Raw genomic sequence first — 21,660 nt, 5'->3', positions numbered from 1 at the left:
GAAGGTTAAATGGTCACATTTCATCACATTTAACCACAGTTATGTGAATTAGAAAACAAGAATGATAGAAACGACTGTTAGGTTTGGAAGACTTACTTTTGGTTCAGTTATAGGAAATAGTAAGTTAGTAAAATGTAATTCATCACATTTTTGTTGTGAAAGCACTTTAGTTATGAGGATTTCAGATACAGATAATATCGCATGACGTGACTTCTCATGTAATATGCTACTTATGTCATATTTATATTATGCATTTGTTTATTATGTTTTGTTCATTATACTACCCTAACAGGTACTTCTATTTATTTAGGAGATCAAATTCTAGCAGCACTCAAAAATGTTATTGTAACAAACTGTATCCAAGCCTTGGTTTCTGTAGTTGTGTTTGGAAGTTTCACTAGCGTAAGGCGATTCTTTGTGTGGTTGTTACTTAATATTCTTTGTACTAATTTTTTCTAATTTTGATGTTCACTGTTGGATCATATCATGCATGCGATATAAACACAACATTCAAACATGAAGCCTACATGCCAATATCAGAGTACTTAAGCTGCTTGTCCAGCTGCTGGATGTTCATTTAACTACAGAATTGTTACATGCTTTTTGGTATTGAAATAATATATTTCTAAGTTGAAAAATAACATCTTTTTTAATTTACTGACCTGTTACATTTTTCATTAACGTTTATGATGTTTAAAACCAGACAGGTCTGTGATGTGTTCCTTTTAGCTAATAGTCACCTGAGCCCATGAAAGATGTGTCAGTTCTGGATTGTTAGTCACTGCCTCACTGACAGAGATAACAGTTAACTGCTTCTGACATCAGCTAAATTAGTGCAAGCTACAGTTCCACTTGCCTACTATAAGGCTCAATTTGTTAGTTATAAGTTTTAAAAGCCTCCTTAAATCTCTTCAGTAGAGGGGAAAAAAAAAATCTATTATTTGTCTCTTAGGAGTGCAAAAAGAGGTCATAACAAAATGCTTTAATCGGTCTTGTGTCTAAATTGCATAATTACTGGAATTTTATTTGTGTAGTAACTGCTTTGACACTGAAATTTGAAATTGCTTGGCTTTTTTTTTCTTTTTCAATGAACATGCCAGGCCCACCTACTGCTTATCACTGATGAAGCCCATCTTTTCTAATATTAAGCATGAGATCAGTGTAGATACAGACTATTACTACTGCACACATTTGGCAAACAGCACTTTGTCTGCTCGCAACCACTATAGAAAAATGAATAATAGCTATTAATAAACTTTGTTCCATTTGCAGCAAGGCTAGAGAACTCTCCTTGTAATTGGATGGTTGCTCTTCTTGGCAAGCCTTACTCAAGGAAAACTGAAGGAAATCTCACCCTATGGGAGTTTGCCAGTAATGGGCAGGCATTAGGCTTCAACTGCTTTCCAGGAGATACTGCAGATTTCTGAAGAGCCAGGGAAGGCAGGAAATTAAAGTAGTATTTCTTCTGAAGAGTCTTAAGAGAGATTAACAGAATACGAATGAGATTTGCTCTTTTTAAGGAGGTGTCTGCTGAGGTGTATCGCCAAAATCCAATGAGAGGCATACCTGAGAAACAAGAAGTAATTTCTTTCTTAAAGCCTCCTATGTAGCCAGACCTATGTATGAGTTCATATTTATTCTAGAAATGACTGATGCCTGCTCGAAGTTGTGCTTGGGTCTCTGGCCAGGAGATTGCTTAAAAGTAAATCACTGCCTGGAATCATTAATGCCTTACTCAGACTTTCAGCTAGAATACAAGTTGAGTGTTTTAATTGAAATGAAACAACAAACCAAATTAGATTAGTAATCTAATTTGTATGCTGGAGGCCACTAGTAGTTTATGAAATCTTTTTATGCAGTTCGTGAAAAAGTTTTCTCACTGGGGCCATCCTTTAATTAAATTTAAATTATTTCTGTTGTACAGCTCTCCAACTTGAGCTACCAGCTGCTAACTTGAATGCCACAGATCTAACTCCAGGACTCTCACTGATGTTTTCAAAGGTGAATGTGTCCATAACAAAATGCATGCTTAAGTTGAACCATAGCCCGTAGCCTACATTTTGCTCAAAGTCAGTCCAGGTATTACTGTTCCTATTGAAATTGATGAGGGTTTTCCTGCTGCTGGGTTGGGATTTCACTGGGGACTCTCTATCCTCATAGGTATGGAAAGCCCTATTCTCTCCCTGTGACTCCATGCAGGAAGAAAACTTTACTGCATGTAGAAGATTTAAAGTTTACTCTATTCAGCTTTGAAGCCATCACTTATTTACAGTGCTATTTTATGAGGTGAGGCATATGCTTCGTGTGCATCTTATTGGTGCCAGAGCCACGCAGCACTGAACTGAAACTAAGGATGGAGATATCCAGGATGTGCTGAACGTAGTGTTAGTGCAGATTGTTCTAATAATGTAGGAAACCAAAAGGAAACTTAGTATTGCTGAATCACTTCAGGAAGAAATAGATCAGAAATTGGAAGTGTTTTATCTAAAATGAAGTGTTAAGATGTCTGTATGTCCTTAAGCGTCAGAGAATATGATGAAGATATATTTTATGCATATACAAGTTCCATTTATTATTACCATAGCAAAAAGTTGTTGGTCAGACATGTGATATAAAAGCATTTGACAGGCTTCATATTTTTTCTTTCAAATAAAATGGATTTTTTACCATCTTGGTTGAATATATATATATATATATATATATATATATATATATATATATATTTTTTTTTTTTTTACACTGAAAAGAAAGCTGCTACTACTGGTTTGCTGCATTGCAGATAGTTAAAGCTTAAAATCGCAGCTCATAAACAAAGGACAGCCTATTGAAGATTGAGACCCAGGCTTAAACTTGCACTTAAGATCTTGGTTTTCAAAAATACATTCAGATCACTTGGAAAAACAACTTTCTAGTTGGGTTGAGCCAGGTTTTATTTTGTTGTATGTTTTATGGTATGACTGAGATGTTTTGGTTTTGAAAAGGAAAAGATATTTTCCTACAGTTCATTTTGAAAGAATGCATTGCAGAGCCTGAAGAGTATGCAGTTTTTTTCCTAATTTCAGCACTGTATCAGGGAGTAAATGGTGTTATCAGCGTACGGATGGAGTTCCCCATGTGTCTTGCTCTAGTTAAGAGGCTGAAGATCATCGTAGTTGTGTGTAGCACGAGTCCCCAGAAAACGTTGCAATGTGGCTTTCAAGGTTCTGGGTTCAAAAGTATATTCCATAATTTGAATCATAGATAAGTACTTGCTAAGGGTTGTTGTATTGGATCTCATTTGTCAGTATTACCTTCTTCATCATGTGTTTCCCTATCTTCATTTTAAAAACTATCAACAATAGATAGCTTTGTCTTTTCACTTGAATATTTTCAATGCTTGCTATGTTTTTACTCAGTAATTGTCATTTTTCTGTTTGAAGTTGGGCATCTGCTTTCTAAATAGTTCTTCCAAGCACAGTGCCAATTACTTTGTTTACAGTGAAGCGTGCTATTTGTCACTAAAGAGAAGTTCTGCAATGAAAGTGTAAGCTTTGAGTAACCTAGCAGAAAATAGCATGTCTGAATCCATGCAAGCTGTAAAAAGACACAGGTGTCTCCTACAAATTATGGATGGCTTTCCCAGGTCTTTATTTAATAATGAAGATGATGATGAATCAGTTGGTAGCAGTCATTACTTGGAGAAAAAAGAAAACAAACAAGCTTGTAAGTCAAACCTCTCTAGGATTTGCTGTAGGAAAAATTTGTAGTTCTTCAATTGAGACACTAAAGTTATAGACCTTAGCAAAGTATTTACCCAAGTTTTGTATCTGTTTTCCCTATAATCATATTATTCACTGGACAAGGCTCCAAAATATTTTTCAGACTTATACTGCACAGTTGTAATTACTTGTGATTTAGAAGCCTTCATCATTTGAAGGTTGCTGAGTAGGGAAGTTGCCAGAGACAGCATTGCAGGAAAGGTTAGATGAGACAGAAGAAGCAGGAAAAGAAGTTTAGCACTCCAAAATGGAGGAACATCCATCAGTTTACATGGTCTTTCGGGCATTGCTACTCCAAGACATTGCTTGAGAAACAAGTGAAGCAGCCTTTTAAAAACCTTGTGTCAGTGAAAGCAGCTATCGTTCAATAATGTTCCAGTCTCCAGTGCAAAATGTTCTTTTGTATAGAGGCGTAGTCAGCAACTCACTGATGAAATGTGGGGTTTATTTGCAAAGACTTAATGGAAGTGCTGGTTTTGTAAATGCTTTTCTGGACTTACGTGGAACATACCCTCTGAGGGTATGTGAATGAGCTGGACTTTGTAAGGTCAAGTTTAACCATGTTTATAATGGGAGGAGCTGAGCACCTTTGCTGAAATGTTTCAAAACTTAAAGGCTTCTTCTGAGAGATGGAGAATACCCTCAGGGTAGAGAGTACTGAAACTGTAATACATAGCAAGCCCCTTGTTGGTGTCATCATCATGACAAATAGTTACAAATCTTGCTGATTGGAAGAGATCCCAGTGCAATTGCTATATTGTGCTTGTTTCAGTGAAACATGGCGTAGAATTGCTCCTTGTTTTCCTACCTACAGAAATTACAACATTAGGTCCTATTCCAGAGGTAACATGACTATTTTTAAGCTCTCTAGGATATTTTGGTCTACAATCCATTCTCTAGCTTTGAGGGATTGTAGACTTTTCTGATTTTTGAATGCTTCACAAGTGGCAAACTGTCCCTATAGATCTACTTTGCCAAAGGTAGAGCCCAAAGGTAAAATGGTATCACTCTCCCTTTGCATGCAGTCAGTGCAGTTTGTTAAATTGTGCATTAGTTGCTGAGAAAATGTTGTGCTGGCTCTTAACAGAACTGGCATAGGCAAACAAATGACCTCATTTCTTAAATAAAAATATTGACGTTTCTGACAGCATAGATTATTCTAGTCCAGGAGCTCCACAGTTATAAAGATATTGCTCCTGAGAGGATGATGAACTTTCGATTGTTCAAAAATGTGTGGAATATACCCCATCTTAACCATAACAGCTCTTTTTGTGTCCTTTCCATATCAAAAGTGTACTTGGTTTTCTGCAGCAAAGATCTGCAAGTTTTTTTTTTTTTTTTTTTTCAGTAAGTGTTGGATATATTGTAATCTTGATACCTTGCCTTGATGCAGAAGAAACTGTGCTTTCTCTGCTAGTTTTCTTCACTTATTATGTTGCAATCATTAAGGAATAGGTTTGAATGGCTTTCTCTTTTGGCCCTTAAGCCTGTGCGTCTTGATGGGTGCACATCGGGAACCTGTTAGGGTGTTCTGCTCCTGAAAGTAATTATTTCCTATTCTTTAGGATTTGATTCCTGTCCCCTGCTGTGAATCATTGAGAATGGGATCTCAGACTTGAACCTCATGAGATGGGATCTTTTAACAAGTCAAAGAGAGTCATGATCAGTGGTGCCTAGTACAACTAATGAGCTGCGGAGATTGTGTAGAGATTGTAGTTGTGGGGTCAGATCCTTAACTAACTTAAGGTGGCATAACTTCTGTAGATTTAAAAGTTATATGGAAAAGGATCACATAAAGAGATGAAAAGAGAGGCTTTGTACTTGTTTTTCTAGGAGTTATCAGGATTGCATTTTTTAATGAATGTGCTTTTGCTATTGACTGTGGTTCATATCAGCATGTTTCTACCTTTTCCTTTTTTTTTCTTTCTCTAAGCCTTGTGCTGAATGCAAATTCGGAGGCAGCTTGTTGTGTTGTGCGTTTAGCTTTCCAAGCGGACACCACACCACTGTGAAATCATTTTTTAACCATACCTTGAGGACAGAAGTGTTTCCTTGCAGATAGATTTCAAAGATTTTGTTTTGGAAAAGGACCTTGTAGGGATAGCATACATATACTGTTAATCACTGACTTCTAGTTAAGATGTTGGGAAAAGATGCATTTGATTGTGGAGGATTATATGCATAATCCTCTGCTGAAATGTATCAGAAGCTAAAACTTCCATGCTTAACAAAAGCATTGAAGTTGCTTACGGAACTGTGATTCAAAATGCAAACTTTCAGATAAAGACACTTTTTATTAAGAAAATATCAAAATGCCTGCAGTGACTAGCGTGATTATCATAGAATCATAGAATGGCTTAGGTTGAAAGGTACCTCAGAGATTATCCAGTTCCAACTCCCAGCTGTGGGTAGGGTTGCCACACACCAGCTCGGGCTGCACAGGACCCCATCCAGCCTAGTCTTGAATGCATCCAAGGATGGGGCTCCACATCTTCCCTGGGCAGCCTGTGTCAGTGTATCACTACCTTCTGACTAAAAAATTTCCTCTTACTATCCAATGTAAATCTTGCCTCTTTTAGTTAGTGATAGGACAAGGGGGAATGGTTTCTATCTGCCCATGTAAAAAGTCAGTCTCCATTAGGTTTGTAAGCTCTTCTTAAGAACTGGAAAGCAAAATTAGGTCCCCCCCAGAGCCTTCATTCTCCATGCTAAACAAGCCCAGCTCCCTCAGCCTTTCTTCACAGGAAAGATGCTCCAACCCTCTGATCATCCTTGTGGTTTCCTGCAGACCTGCAACAGTTTCATGTCTGTCTTGGACCCTAGGCCTGGCTGCATTGCTCCAGATAGGACCTCATGAGGGTGTAGCAGAGTGGAACAATCAACTCACTTGCCCTGCTGGCCAGGATGTAGGCCAGAATGCAGCTCAGGATACTGCTGTATGTATACATTGCTGGCTCGTGTCAAACTTTTCATCCACCACAATCCTTAAGTCCTTCTCTGCAGAGCTGCTCTCAATGAGTTCTCCTGGTCTGTATATGTCTGGGATTACCCCATTCTAAATGCACTTGGCCTTGTTGAATTTCATTAAGTTCACGTAGGCCTTCTTTTCAAGCTTTTTCAGGTCCCTTGGATGGCATCCCTTCCTTCTGTAAATTATGAAGTGGAAATGAAATAATACCCCCTTTAAACAAGCTAAGATACGAAAGATACCCCATTCAGAGGCTACTGCTACTATTTAGATAAACTAGATTTAACCACTTACATCTCAAAAAATTAAAGGTGTATTATGTTACTGATGTTTGAGCAGTATAGAGAGTTCAGCTGGCAAATCATTTCTTACTCATTGCTGTCGATATCCTTTCCTTTGTTATTTTAAAATGTATTTTTCTTTTGTAAAATTGTGCTATTTATAGGATTCAAAAAGGATTTGTGAAGAAACTTAATGTAGTTGTGGCACCCTGAAGTGCAAGGGCTACCACATAAATCCTACGTTTTGAAGTCAAGCTCAACACTGAGTGAAGTTGATTGTAAATTGTGATAAATATCAAATAAGTGTCTTCACTTTATAGAATAATCATCCATGTGTATATGCCAGGCTTAATTCTGAGTTAACTGTTGGAGGCATCCTGTCACCCATCTATAGGTGGATTCCTGTGATGTTGAAGGGATCTTTATGAAATTATTAATACAGTTGCAGTGTGATTGTTCTTTTTTTTTTATGATTAAAGTTGCTTATTTTCTGATTACCAATTTGCAGTTCAGAAACTGTTACGCAAACCTTATTTCATTTTGATTTTTTTTGTCTGAGAACAGGGAGATTAATTTCTTCTACCAGATCTGTTGCTATTGCTGTCTCACTGTATTTTCAGTTCACTTTCTTGTAGAGTCAAAAGCAGTGTGCATTTAAATATGAATAAGCAGAACAGTTGAAAGTGTCTGTGTGGTAGTATCTTGTCAAAGCTAGCTTCCTGAAATCTTAGTTGTTTTTTTTTTTTAGTCTTTTTGCCTTTGTCTCTATAGATGCTTAAAAATGTATGTACCCAAATCCATAGCCTTGTGGATTACTGGTAATGCACTGAGTGCTCCTTTGTATAGTTTGAGACATACAGTATCATTGGTTTTGCTTTTGAAACTAACCAATTATACTGTCCTGTGATGTCTTTGAGATATGGATGCACACTCTGATGCAAATATGCATCTTTTTGTTTGTCGTTGTGTAGTTAAAATACTTTAAAGTACTACTTAAACAGTGGAGTATTGAGAATCTTACATGGTCAGCAGAGCATCAACCTGAGGAATGACAAGACTGTCTGTCTGTGCTGATTTGTGCTAAGGGGAGGCTCTGATCTTTCTTCTACCTTTTTCATTTATTCCAATAAATTGATTCTTTGCCTGTTTATTTTTAATGTGGATTTCATGGAAATAATTTTGATAGCTAATATGAAATAATGATGATATAGATCTTTTAATAGGAGTATTATTTTGTTAAAAAATGACACAAGTCTACAGCAAAATGCTGCTTTCTCCCTTCCTATCTGAATTCACTCTGCCTTAGTTTTGTCCATCCCACTGGGCATCAGCTTTGAACATCTGAGGTTAGCAGGACCACTGAGTTACTGTGCCTATTCTAAGCCAAGTTCTTCAACGTTCATTTCGGTGTCAGAAGCTGATATACTGATGTTCCACATCTCTGTTCTCAAGACATCTAGTATTTATTTTGTCTCTTCAGAAGGTTCAGCCACAGATAAAGAAGATAGAAGATGTGGTTATTGCTATCAGAGGTAGCCAGTAGTACTTGGAAAGATGAGCTTCTCTAAGGATGTCTAAGGTAGCTGGTTACCATACAGTCATTCTCTGGAGCTGTACCAGCTTCCTCTTCTCCCTGTCCCTGTACAAGAACACTGAAGTGTGTGGTCCTAAGAGCAAAAGGCTTTCAGAGTTATGAATATGGACTGTGGACAGCTCTGATGCTTAAGGCTTCTGTACACCACAGGTTATTTTAATGGTGAGTAGGAGCCAAACTGCAGCATGCTTCCAAGCAGGAGGAATGCAGAAAGATAAGAGGATGCACTTTATGCAGTGTAACTACACAGTAATGTAACAACAATATGAAACTGGGAACTTTTAGGAAAGGAATAAGAAATAAAGATCTAATGATGACCACATTCATGTCCCTAGCAGAATGCTGTTTCTATCCCGGGCAGTTTCTACAAGAGAAATTTGATGCGCTACTATCTACCCTGCTGATTTGTTAGAATTGTCCTCCATGTTAACTCCTAGAATTCCTTCAGGTCATCATCTCTCCACTATTATCAAGATGCCATTAATTAACAGTATCTGATTTCTCTTGATATTTCAGGTAGAAATCAGCACACTGCAATAGTACTAAAATAAAATCATATTGAATTCAAATGACTGATTAGTCTTTTTGGAACAAGCTGCTCAAGTGCGTAATATTTGCTTTCAGATTGTGTACACAATGCAAGACCGTTTCAGAGCAAGTTCAGCACTGAAATAAGATGTTTGTGTTTTCCAGTTGTACTGTTATGCACACTATTAATCTGGGATTGTATGGTAGTCCCATAAAAAAAAGTCACACTTCAGACATTAGGTACACTTCTGAAATCAACAGATGTTTAGTTTTCCTGTAGTGTCAAGGATTTGCTTGTACATGGTTGAGAAGCTTGTTCCTCCTGAGCTTGCAGATCAATGGAGGAAACTCAGAAAAGGAGAAAAAGCAGTGGTATTAACAGCCTGCAGATGTTGTAAGACCCCCCAGGTTTTTAGGTTCTTGTCCTTCAGGGTGATTTAATTTGTACTTTGTCAGAAGTCATCAAAGTTATTTTCCTCCCCAGATTTGTGAGGAATATTCTTGCAAGGCTCATATCTCTGTGTAGTCTCTGTATCTGGAGGAGTGATAAGGGGACTCTGATTATTCTGTAGCAAAGCAATTCTGTGCCTTTTGCAGTACAAAGCACATCAAAGGAAAGAAATATATAGATAGAGTATATGACAGGAATCAAGTAAACTTGCTGGTCATCAGGATGCTATAAAAGATTATTTCCAGTAATTAAAAGTTATGCTCTCTGTGTGTTACGCTACTCTGAATGTTACTGCTTTACTGAAGAAATACTCAAGGGAAGTAAGCTTTTTGTGATGTGAGTCTAAATCTTTTCATATGGTCATCGTTTTAAATGTCACGTCCTTGCAAAAAGGAAATTGCATGCTAAGCTGCTGTTGTTTAGGTTTTATGCATGATAATTTTACATTTCTCTTGGATAATATTAATTATTTTGAAATACTGTGTTTATATAATACCCGACTAAGAAGTATTTTTTCATAATTAATATACAATGCATCTTTTTATCTTACAGAAGTTTTGATGTTGGGCTCCATCGCTTTCTGGTCAGGTAAGCTAATATTTATTTTGAATTGCAAGTGCATATCAAAAAGTGTTTCTATTATTGGTGGAGATGGCCATCTAACTTTGTTACTATTCGACATTTTCTGTGGTAAGATTGCTGCTTATATTTCAGAAACTTTCACAATTTTAATTGGATGTGTAACACAATGTAGAACTCCTAAGGAACCTCTTTAGGAGTCATTTAGGAAAACCTTGAATCAAGAAATGTCATGAGTTCCACTCATTCTGAGGAAATATATTTTTTTCCTTACCTTGTTTTTTCTTGCTCTGGAGAAAACAGAACATTTTCTAAAGGTTTTTTTCGCCCTCTGCGTACTCAAGTACCTTCACATTTTTAATAAGGCCTTGAATTTTATAGACAATTGTGACTCCATGGGGGAAAGATTTGTTTTCCTTAATAGAAAGCTTGATTGATTGGATGCAGAAGATGGGCTATATTCTGAAGATGAATAAGAAATGTGAAGTGATGTGGATTTTGTTCACTGACATTTGGATGAATGCCATGATTAAAGCAGGGTGCTTCAAGAAGAAAAGGGAGGTTAATGCATCTGAATGCGTTGTGAGGAACTTTTTTGCTCTTTGGACTTCTTTTATGTGAGCAAAGTCTCAGGAGTTCGCTGAGAATGTATTTGCATTCATTTTCAAAAACCTATCGCTATCTAGTTGAGTTTTTAAAGAAATGCAATGTGTACTTCAAAAGATGGCAAAGTTTGCAGTGGTCCTCAGGTCCTTATAGAATTCTGTGTAAGTTATTTCATCCCACTAAAATGTCACTTTTCGTACCATTTCTATCTGTGAAGGCTTTTACCTTGGGAGGACTAACCCAGTGTGTGAACCAGAGCATGCTGCTGACCTTGCTCTGGTGCTGAATTCATTCTGGTAGGCTACTGTGGATAAAGGCTCTGTTGAGCACTCACAGGTCTGAATCCTTGCAGTTTAAGGCAGGCAGCACTGATTCGCTGACTCCCAGAGTTCTGACCCTGGGTGACTACTCCTGGTTACTTTTCACCCCTCTGGTCATGCACTCAAAACATATTTGTTTTTGTTGTTTTTTTTTTTTCTAATGTTTTCAGTACCCAGCTAAATGCTCTGAACTTGAGCTTTTACAAGAAGCATTCAGTTCCAATAGTATGTTAAGTGCCTAGAAGGATTTCACTGCCGTAGGTTCAGCATCACTCATAAGTGCTCTTTTCATGTAGTCCTCTATGGAATCAAAGATACCCTTTTCAGATATAGCTTCTCCTCTAGATTGCCAGCAACATGGCAACATCCAGGGAAATGATAGTAGTTCTTTATCTATACAAAGTCTGGATGCCATTCAGATAGCAATACAAAAGGCATACCTTGCAGAGAAGAGTACTGGGTAGCCTCATATTGATCATCATGCTTTTGTGGTTTAAACAAGTTACAAATAAACCCCCACAAAACACGAGTTCACCCAGTAATCCTTTGTTACAGGAAGAATGAGGTTGAATTAAGGTTATACATACAAACCAGTGCCCTTACATTACATCTGCATTTCAATACGTTGATATAGTTTTTAGTCTACTCGATATACTTAAATTCTGATATCTGTTCTATAATATTAGTCACATCTATTTTTGATCTGTAGACATATTTAAATCATATAAGAAATATTTAGAAATGTGCTACTGTTGTACAAGAAATACAGTGCACAGCAAGATCTCTAGGGAATGCAGGTAACTTCTTAACTAAGAGCGGAATCACAGTAAACGTTGAGGTACTAAGTCTGAACCACTAGTAATGCTTCCACACAAAATAGAAGGCATTTTTCTAATATACTGCATTGTTTTGCATCGTGTGGAGATACGGTACTGGAGTTGTATGCTCACATAATCCCTAGATAGCAAATAGTCATTGAATTTGATTGTGTAGAACACCTTACTTTTGACTAATATGTCCTGTTTCCAGAGCCCACTGTGGGTCTTACAAGCGTGTTCTTTGACATAGCTTTAATAATACTTCATTCTCTATTTGTCACCTACTCCTTTTATTAACTTGGGGATTCCTCAGACACATTTACTGTAACTGTACTGTTAAGGAGGAAATACTGTTCCCTTCCATTATAGCAGTATGAGTTTTGTTTATTTTACTTTATGTAGAGGGGAAAAAAAAGCCATTCCTCAGTAGTTGATTTTTGGACTAGGGAACAGTGGACTTGGTATACTTTCATGTTTGCCATTGGGTTGCTATATGAGTTTTAGCAAGTTACTGCCTTCATTGTCTTTATCTATTTTAATGGTTATTGCTCTAAAGATATTGTAGACTTCTGTATTCACAGAGTATCTGTTGTGCAAAGTCATCTTCGCAGCTTGTGCTTCTCTGTGAAAAATAAAAATAATAACAAAAAGCAGAGTTGCAGAATTGTTAGAAATCTATGAATTATACACTGTCTGAAACAGGAATCCTGAAAATTCCCAGAGGAAAGATCAATAATTTATTGATGAAAAATATCATGATGAAAACTGTTTTCATACTACTCATAAAATATGTACTACTGTGTTTGAAAGATCATTTTCCCACTGTTTTCACACAATGATATAAAATGAAGTAACTGTTACTGCTTCATTTAGCTTCAGCAGAATTGTTAATCATGTTATTCAAATCATACAAGTACAGATATAGTTGTTTTTTCTTCCCTATACAGACGATAATAATAATAAAAACCACACAAATGAACAAACAAAAACCCTGTATTTCCTAAATTCTCAATATGGAGAAATGGGTTTATTATCAGAATTTGGAATGCATAAGAGTAGCTTTTGGGGTAGCAGTTAAGAGGGGAAAGAGGAAGAGTCTGCAAGGTGCTGTTTGCTCACTGAAGCTATTTCATCCAGTGCTGAGATTAGAGCATCAGATGAAATAAATTTCCTCATAGGTTCAAGATTTTACTGTCTTAATGCCAAAAAGTGCTTCCTTTAGGGCAAGGCTGATTAAGGGAAAAGAATGACAGTTCCTGGAGGCATGATTCTTTTGAAAAATCTCCCCACTTTCAGCACTGCTGTGCCTTTGAAACTGTATGAATAATTCATTGGGATGCAGATGTGGCTTTGAAAAGAGCTGTGGGACCATGCACCTATAACGTTACCCAGAGGTAGCCATCTGTTAGCAACACATACAGCTCACCTTGTGCTTTAGCTTATTGGGAGTTGAAAGTTATTTAGGTTTTGTTTATTTCCAGGTACAAAGATTCTCCAAATAGAAATCTTCAAGACCATCCCCTTTTCTAGTTTTCTTAGGTGAAGTAAGATGTAGTTTGGATTCTGGGATCAAATTCTAATACTTGGTGCCGCCTCTACTGATCTTAGTTTGAGCTGATACCTGCATGTAAGGGCAGAGGGGTCCCACAGAGAAACAGTGATAGTGGTTCTACATATGGCACTCTTGAAGAAAAAGATTGCAAGGAAAAGACATCAGCTGACTCATCTGTGCTTCCTATTCTCTGTAGAATCCCATAGGACTCCTCATATCTTCATGCTACTCAAAAGAGTAACATAATGAATTATCTAATAACTTAATTGTTCAATCCATTTAAACAAGAAGTCTTTTTTTTCCTTGTTACTCTACTCTGTTCAGGAAGGTACCACTGAGATCACATCATGTGAAGTCAAATTCTTCTAAAGTGCAGACGCTCTTAAAAGACAACACACAGTTCTTTACTGAGATGTCAAGAAGTCATTATTGAAGTGTAACCTCTATGGGAACTGTAGTCAATTGCTGAAGTCCTCAGCAATATTCAAGCTGTCCCAAGCTTAAGAGAGTCTTACTGTTCAGTGAGAGCAATGAAGGAAAGTAGTTCTTGCTATCGCTGTTTTATGTCTGTTTAAAAAAAAATAATTAAACATTTGAACTTTCCCTTTCTTACACTCCTAGCTACTGGGAAGTCAATGTCTTCTGCAAACAGCCCTGTTTGCTTTGTATTGCATCCTTTCCTTAATTCTATTACTGGTGATTCCAGGCTCTGACAACTAGACACAAATCTAGATGCAGATTTTCTGCTGGAGTGCAGCTTATAAAAGATGTTCGTTTTCTGAGAGCCGAATAATGCTGAAGTTATACAGTCTCTTTGCTGCTTTGAACGTGGCTGCCTATAAAATGCTATTGATGTTCTAATATACAGCACAGTACTAAAGAGATTCTAGTTATCTTGAAGCAGGATCGATAGAGGTATTTGGGTAACTGTCTCTGTCTTTGAAGTCACTATGTGTAAAGTCCCACGGGGATACATCCTTCCTCCACTTTTCTCTTTCAGTTTATCTGCTGTTCCAAAACAACAACAACAACAAACCTGTAACTTCTCAGCTCATTCTGTTCTGATCACAGAGTCATCCTCACCGCATGAATGACAGTGTGTGGCCAAACTGTCTTCTGCAGCAAACTAGGCTGTGGTCTTGAGAACAAAATCTTTAGTGTGTGGCTCTGGGGTTGGTTGGCTCACAGACCCTTGCCAATAGGTGATGTGGTAAGATTACACCAATTCTGTCTTCCTGTGTCCTATCTCGTCCTCTAATGGTGTCTTGGTAGTTTAACCATCAGCGTGTCCCTTCTCTCTTTGTAGGCTGTGCTTTTAGTCAGCATATTACATTAGTCTTTTGCTACAAAAAGTGTCCATAACAGTCTTCACTTTCCTGCAGATACCTTAAGAAAAACAAAGACAATAACTCCCCTTAGGAGTACAACATGGTGCTCTATAAGGGGTGGTTTCTTCATTGCCTGCATCTGTTTCCACTGAGGTTCATCCTAACCAATTTTGCCAGATTTCTTTGTGCCACTTCGCCTGGGTGTCCTGGAGATCTGGAGCAGATGTGTTTGGCTTTATGTAGTCTATGTGTCAATGTGAGAATAGGCAATACACAAGAAGGAGGAATCACCATGCCTGGGTTGGAGCTTCACAATCCTTGAGGTCCCTCCCAGGCCGTTCTGTGATCTTTCCTGTCCTGTAATGTGGATACAATATACTGGAGGCAGCCCTTGTAGTGACTTACTTGAAATTGTGATTAATTAGCACTCAGGAAGTCAGTACTGTAGTCTTGTTGGTAATAAAGGCCATCATAGCGATGACTAGATTGCTATGTGACTGAGTGGCTTCGTGTCTAGTTTGTAAGTAGTTTTGAGGTGTAAAGTTTAAAGAAGCAGTGGCTCTAGCTTAGGAGTTCATTCTTGTTTAAAGTTACTTTCAGTATGGGGCCTTGGGGTTTCTGCAAAAATCATTTTAAGGCTTAAAATACAGAAAATAGCTGCAGTGAATTTCTGTATAGAGATCTCTATGTGGAGAAGCTGAAAGGTGTAGTAATGCTTTTATACAACGCTGCAGTTGTATCCAGCCACGTTGCAGAGTCCTGGGAGCTTTGCTGGACAGTTCTGCAGTTTAGAAGGCTGAATTGTGTAGCTGTTGAAATCATTGTTAATGCTAAAGAGATACAAACAAACAACTAAGAAGTATTTGGAGGCTTCTAAAAACTGTCTGACGCAGAGATCCAGCCGTACTGCCCTTGAAGTTCTGAGCTCAGCTCCTGTGGGCTGCAGTGAGAGGTTCTCTGAACACTCTGCTGTGTGTGTGCTAGTCAGAGGTAGGAACTGTTAAAAAAAAAAAAAAAAAAAAAAAAAAAGCTGCTGTAGAAATGGCAGAAAATTAATTGAGGCATTTTACCTGGATTTGGGGCACTGTTCAACAAACGCAAGGCTGTCGGAAAAAAATCGGAGAACAATGAAGAATGATGTTATATCACTTCACAGCAACTGCAGTCTCTCAAATGCCTTCTCAGAATTAAGGGGTTTTTTTTTTTGTATAAATAGAGAAAACAATCTGTTGTTACATAATAAATTAGCGTTGAGCATGTTGCAAAAATAAGGCTGGGTTTTGTATAAACAAAATGGAATCTTTATGTAAATGTTATGTAAATGTGACATTTAAGTTAAACTGTTGGAGTGGGGAAGTTGAGATTAACAAGGTGCAGATCTCACTGTGTTTATGTGTTGCAACTGTGAATTAAAACAGTTTGTTATTCGTGTTGCTCAGCCTTTCAGCTCCTGTCTATCAGCAAGAAATACGCAGTTTGCGGAAGGCAAAGCGTGGCGAGATTGAGTTCAGGCCTCTTTTAAATAACTTCCCTATTAGTTTAGCGGAGCTGGATCAAAGGATGTCTGTCAGACGGTAGCGTGTGCCTGTGCTGAGGCCCTTGGGGTTAATATCTCAGAAGCATTTGTCACCGAGCAGCGAGCCCGGCTGCGCACGGCGGGCGCTCGGTGCCCCGGAGCTCCGGCGGCCTGGCACCGCCAGAGGGCGGGCTCGGCCTGGCGCAGTGGCGTGCAGCGTCGGGTCGGTGCTCCGGTAACCGTGTGGCTGTTAAGAGGCGGGCTGTTTTCAGTCCTTGCCCTTGTAAGTTCTAGTGCGTAGATCTGGTTCTAGGTTTTCTGAGCGTTCCAGGAGAGTTTATAGAGTAAAGGAAGTCTATAAGTCTGAAAATCTACAGCATGGCAAGAATGGGCACGAGGAACAAAAATAAAGAAGGCAGGAGACTCGATTGCTCATATCTACTTACCCACAGATTGGGTGTGTTTAGGGTATAAGCCCAGAGGTGAAAATACCTTGAGATGCAGGTGGTGTCATTAGACCCTGATGTCTGTGTTACTGGCTGCAATCACACTGATCTCAGTAGCGAACTCATAAGCAGGAGTTGACTGCATTTATTTACGGCGCTGATGGCAACGTTAGTATGTTTAGAGCTGTAAGATGCCCAGGGTAAAGGTGTAGTAAGTACAGTGCTTAGAAGGACTGCCTGTGTGGGTCAGGAGGCATTCTTGTGAATCACAAGCAGAATAAGATCATAGAACGACAGAATCATTTGGATTAGAAGGGACCCTTAAAGACCATCCAGGCCAACTCCCCTGCAGTGAACAGGGACAGCTACAGCTCTATCGAGTGCTCAGAGCCCCATCCAGCCTGACTTTGTCTCCAGGAATGAGGCATCCAGCTCCTCTGGGCAACCAGTTCCTGTACCTCACCAACCTGACTGTAGAATCCTTCCTCATTATATCCTGTCCAATCTTCCCTCTTTTAGTTTGAAGCATTTTTCCTTGTCCTATCTGTACAACAGACCCAGCTGAAAAGTCTGTCCCTTTCTTCTTTCTTACAGCCCCTCTTTAGACACTGAAAGGTTGCTCCCAGGTCTTCCCAGAGCCTTCTCTTTTCTGGTCTGAACAGCTCTCTTAGGCTGTCCTCATAGGGGTGGTGTTGCATCCCTTGGATCAGTTTTGCTAACCCCGGAACTTTTTCTGGCTGACCTGTGGTGCTGTGGTGTATGGTAAAATTCTTGCTTCATTGTGGACAGTGGGGATTCAGGAAGATCAGAGTTTTACCCTGAAGGTCTCTGTGCTTTTTCTTTTCATAGTGAAGCAGGATAATAGTCATCCTTGGTAAAATGCTTTGAGATCTATGGATTAAAAATGCTATATAAGAGCTCAACGTTGTTATTTATTGTAAGCTCTTTACATAACGCCAAGAACAGATGATAAAACAGGACAGGAAGTAACTATTGGATTTGAAATCACAGTCTATCACAGATATAAATTTAGGGTGAAAGAAAAAGGAAATGTTAATTTTTCTTAGCAATCTGTACACACTCTTAATTGCTTGTACTTGGTCAGATTATGAATGCAAATAGAGTACTGCAATAAAAAAGTGATTTTTTTTTTAGAAACTAAGAAAAAAATGTTATTTAAGGTATGCAGCTCAATAAGGATCACTTCTTCCTTAGCTTCCTGAAGAGGTTACAGTCTGTGAATCAAAATCTCATGCAGACTTCCAGCTTAAAGTTCTGAAATAAATAATAGTTGGGTAACCTTCATAATTTTGAAGAACACGAGTCAGAACCTGCAGATTTTTTTTTATGTAACAGTCTGAAATAGTAAAGAAACATGCTGTAGGCTTCCTAGTATATCCCAAAATGTAATTGCATTATCTTTGTGCAGTACTGAAGAATGAGCTAGGGCCGTAGAAACCAAGATAATACTTTTTATCACACAGTTCTTTTCTTTTTTGCTTTTCCCGAAGATTTCGCTTTTTTTTTTTTTCCCCTCCAATACAGCATAACTGGATATGACTGACTGATGTAATAGCTGGCTGAAAAACCCCACTCTGTCTGGTCTGGTGTTCTGGTCTACATGAATATCAAAATGGAGTTTGCTTGCCTACGTTGAATGATGTTAAGCCAAACTTAAAAAGCATAGAATAAAGCAGAATACCTGCTTGATAGATGTAAAGAGAATCAGAATGTATAAGTAATAAGTACTGCTCTCCTATTTTTTATGTGACTGCTGATATTATATAATAAATATTAACTCATCTAGCTATAAGGATAATGGTATTGCCCTGTGCTAGTTCTGGTAGATTTAGAGATTATTTTAAAATGCATCTAGCATTTTGGTACAATAAATTGCTTTTCAAATCTGGATTAGACTATAGCTCTGAAAACATTAGATACAGACATTTGAAACCTGCTAGTGAGGCACAGTATTTTGCCAAAAGGGCCAACCATAACCTGGAGTGCATCACACATGTGGCAGTGACCACAGCCCCAAGCCTGCTAGAGTTCAAGAAGTGTTTGGACAACTCTCAGACACAGGATTCTGCTCCCATGTAGAGCCAGAATTTGGGCACCATGATCTTTATAGTCTCTTCCAACTCAGGGTGTTCTGTGATTTAGTGAAAGTAGAGACCTTATTTTTTTTTTTTTAACCAGTCATAGGGAGATATATAACTTTATTAGTGATTCTGTTTGAATATGTTTTCTGCATATATGGAAAAGATGAGCCAGAAAGATTAGCCATGAGTTGCTCAGATAACTTTTCTCATTTTAATGCCATTGGAGCGTGGTAAAACTCTGGAGCAAATATTGTAAAAGAATTACCTAAGTAGAGTTGATCCTGCAATGGAACAGAGACTAGCTACTCTCTGGAGGCTTCACAGATTGTCTAAAAGACATAATAATACATGTGTTCATTGAAAGTTTTGCAAACACACAGCAAAAATGAAAAGTAAAAGTCTAGCTATAGGACAGTATGTAGACTGACAGCATTTTACCTATGGGAGAGTTTCCAGTAGACTGTTTGGTGCAGTACACAGCAGAAAAAGTGTTGCTTCTTAGAAGAGTATGCCTGTCTTGTTCTCTATATGCTACCTGAATAGACTGCACTGTACTTCTTATAACCATTTACTGAAATCAGGTCTGCTCTCGGTATTGGAGTTAGCTGCCTTTTTTGTGTTCCACTGCTGTGTGATAAACTTGTATTTAGGACCTAAGGCTATGTTCCAGTTCATAACTGAATGAGGTCTACAGCCAAACGTTGAGAACTTCAAAGTACCTCCAGAATTTTGACTCTCTGGGGACTCTGCACAGAACTTGAGAGCTTCTGAGCACAGGCTGGAATTTCCCAAGGCCTTCGGTATCACAGAGCTGCTGATCATTCCTCTCGCCAGACAGAGGAGAGGTAGCTGAAGTTTATTTCCAGGAAATCAAAATAAAAGTGACCTGATTTAGGTGACATTTTTGTACAGAAGAATGTGTTATAGAATTAACCTTTCTTTTAGGATGATAGCACAAGATGGAGGAACTTGTTTTGCATTAAAGTAAATGATTAAAACAGCAGCTGTTTAAATGGCTAGAGCTTGAGAACAGCCTTTGGTGATCAGATAGTTTTATCTGACTGCCAAGTGAGTACTTTTACGTAAGTGAGACTTATGTTATAATTGGTCTCGAGGCTAGGGACTGTGTTTTATTGAAAATAAATTACAGGTGAGATATTACTAAATGAACTTTAATCAAAGGTTTCCTCTGTGCATGTTCAGTAAGGATTTGTCCTATGTAATAATGTAGTTGGCTGCATCAGTAACTGGTCAATATTAGTATTTCCTTGAGAGCTTTGTTTCACAGTCAGCTGGTGAAACAGACATAGCATATAGTGGAAGCTTTCTGCAACGTACGTCTTAATAAATATTTAATTTTCTCTTGTTTATAGTGTCTTGTACTTTTAAAACTATGTAAACAGTAAATTTAGAGATGGCTAACAAAGTAACCATGGAAACCTGCTTTACCTTCTTTCTCTATCTATAGATGTGGTTTTTTATTATATTTTTGATGTTTTTTCCCCCAATCATGATTTGAACTGAACCAACGAAATAAGCCATAAACATTATTTTAAGCTTTTAAATCTAAATATAAGTGGTAGGTTATCTAGTTGCAACCAATATTTGTATAATCAATGTAGCAGAGTTTGCATCCGTAGCACAGCAAGAGTGGTACCAAATAACTGTATGCAACATTTGCAGCAGGTCACGAACAGGGATAATAGATTTCTGCATTTCTGAAGAATGTCATCTTCAAATTTGTATATTTTTTTCCATTATGAGAAGCTGGATAAGACAAACAAGTTAAAAATAATTTGAGTTTTTTAATTGATATTTTGAACATGAGTGCTAATTTGCATTAGGATCAAAGCATTCATTAGAGAAAATTATTGTACCTTTTGGGCGGAGATTTTTTGAATTGGATACTGCCTCCACTATGAAAAGATCAAGGTTACCTAAAGTGTCTTATTTGTTTCCTCGTATCTGGAGAGAGATTTCTTTGGAGAAGGCTCTCCAGGTGGTACGTAGAACAGAAAGTAGCTGCAAGCTTAAAAGACAAGTTAGCTACAAGTATAAGAGCAACTGTATGGGGGTAGAGTAGAGCTTAACCTGACCAAGTATTACGTGCCTATCTAATTAACTCCTTGCAAAATAAAAATTGTGAATACAAAATAAGTGTCTTACGTAATCAAATAAAATTTTAAGATTTGATGATAATGCTTCAGATTCATATTATAATTGTGGACTATTATTTCAAGAGAATTTTAAATACGTTGGCATGACAGTAATTAAGCTTAAGCTCAGCAGGGAGGGTTAGTGGTCTTTATTTTGTCAAATGAACAATCAGTTTCAGTAATATAAAGCTATATTTCTTTTTCTGGATTAATTTAGTTGTATAATGAGACATCTATTACCTGAATGCTTGTATTACCTCTTGACTTCTCTATTTTTAGAGCTGAAGAAAAAATTCTTATTGGTCTGAAGCATTATTTTGTGTTTTATTACAGTTCTGTTTGTGCTGCACTGTCAGGTTTTAAGAATTTGATTTGCCTGGATTTCCGTTACTGTCCTTGGAAATCTTTTCTCTGCTTTTATAGGCAGCAGCATTAGTTTCTATGATTCTATGATCTCTAGATTCTGTGGTAGATTCTATGATTCTAGTTCTTTGAGATACTCATCTTTGCAAGATTTTTCCTATCGCCTATGATTCCTGATTCCAGACATGAGTATTTGTTGATGTTTTGCATGGCCTGATCAGACCTTTGGATGAGCCAAAAGCAATTTAAGGATGATGAGTTCTAATGAATAATTTTGATATTTCTTACTCATGA

The 21,660-nt window shown here is 37.8% G+C and overlaps 1 protein-coding gene across 2 annotated transcripts in view; it reads left to right on the top strand.

Moving 5' to 3' along the window:
- The window catches only part of HHAT (hedgehog acyltransferase), a 179,687-nt gene that overhangs the window by 62,678 nt on the left and 95,349 nt on the right, over positions 1–21,660 (top strand). For both annotated transcript variants that reach the window (XM_085219315.1, XM_085219314.1), the window contains exon 9: positions 10,133–10,168. In XM_085219315.1, coding sequence (XP_085075441.1) covers positions 10,133–10,168 — 36 coding nt within the window. The remainder of the gene's footprint in view (positions 1–10,132; positions 10,169–21,660) is intronic.

This window comes from Meleagris gallopavo, chromosome 2, assembly GCF_905368555.1.
Source record: "Meleagris gallopavo chromosome 2, MGAL_WU_HG_1.1, whole genome shotgun sequence".
NCBI lineage: Eukaryota > Metazoa > Chordata > Aves > Galliformes > Phasianidae > Meleagris > Meleagris gallopavo.
This window is presented reverse-complemented; position numbering and strand designations above follow the sequence as displayed.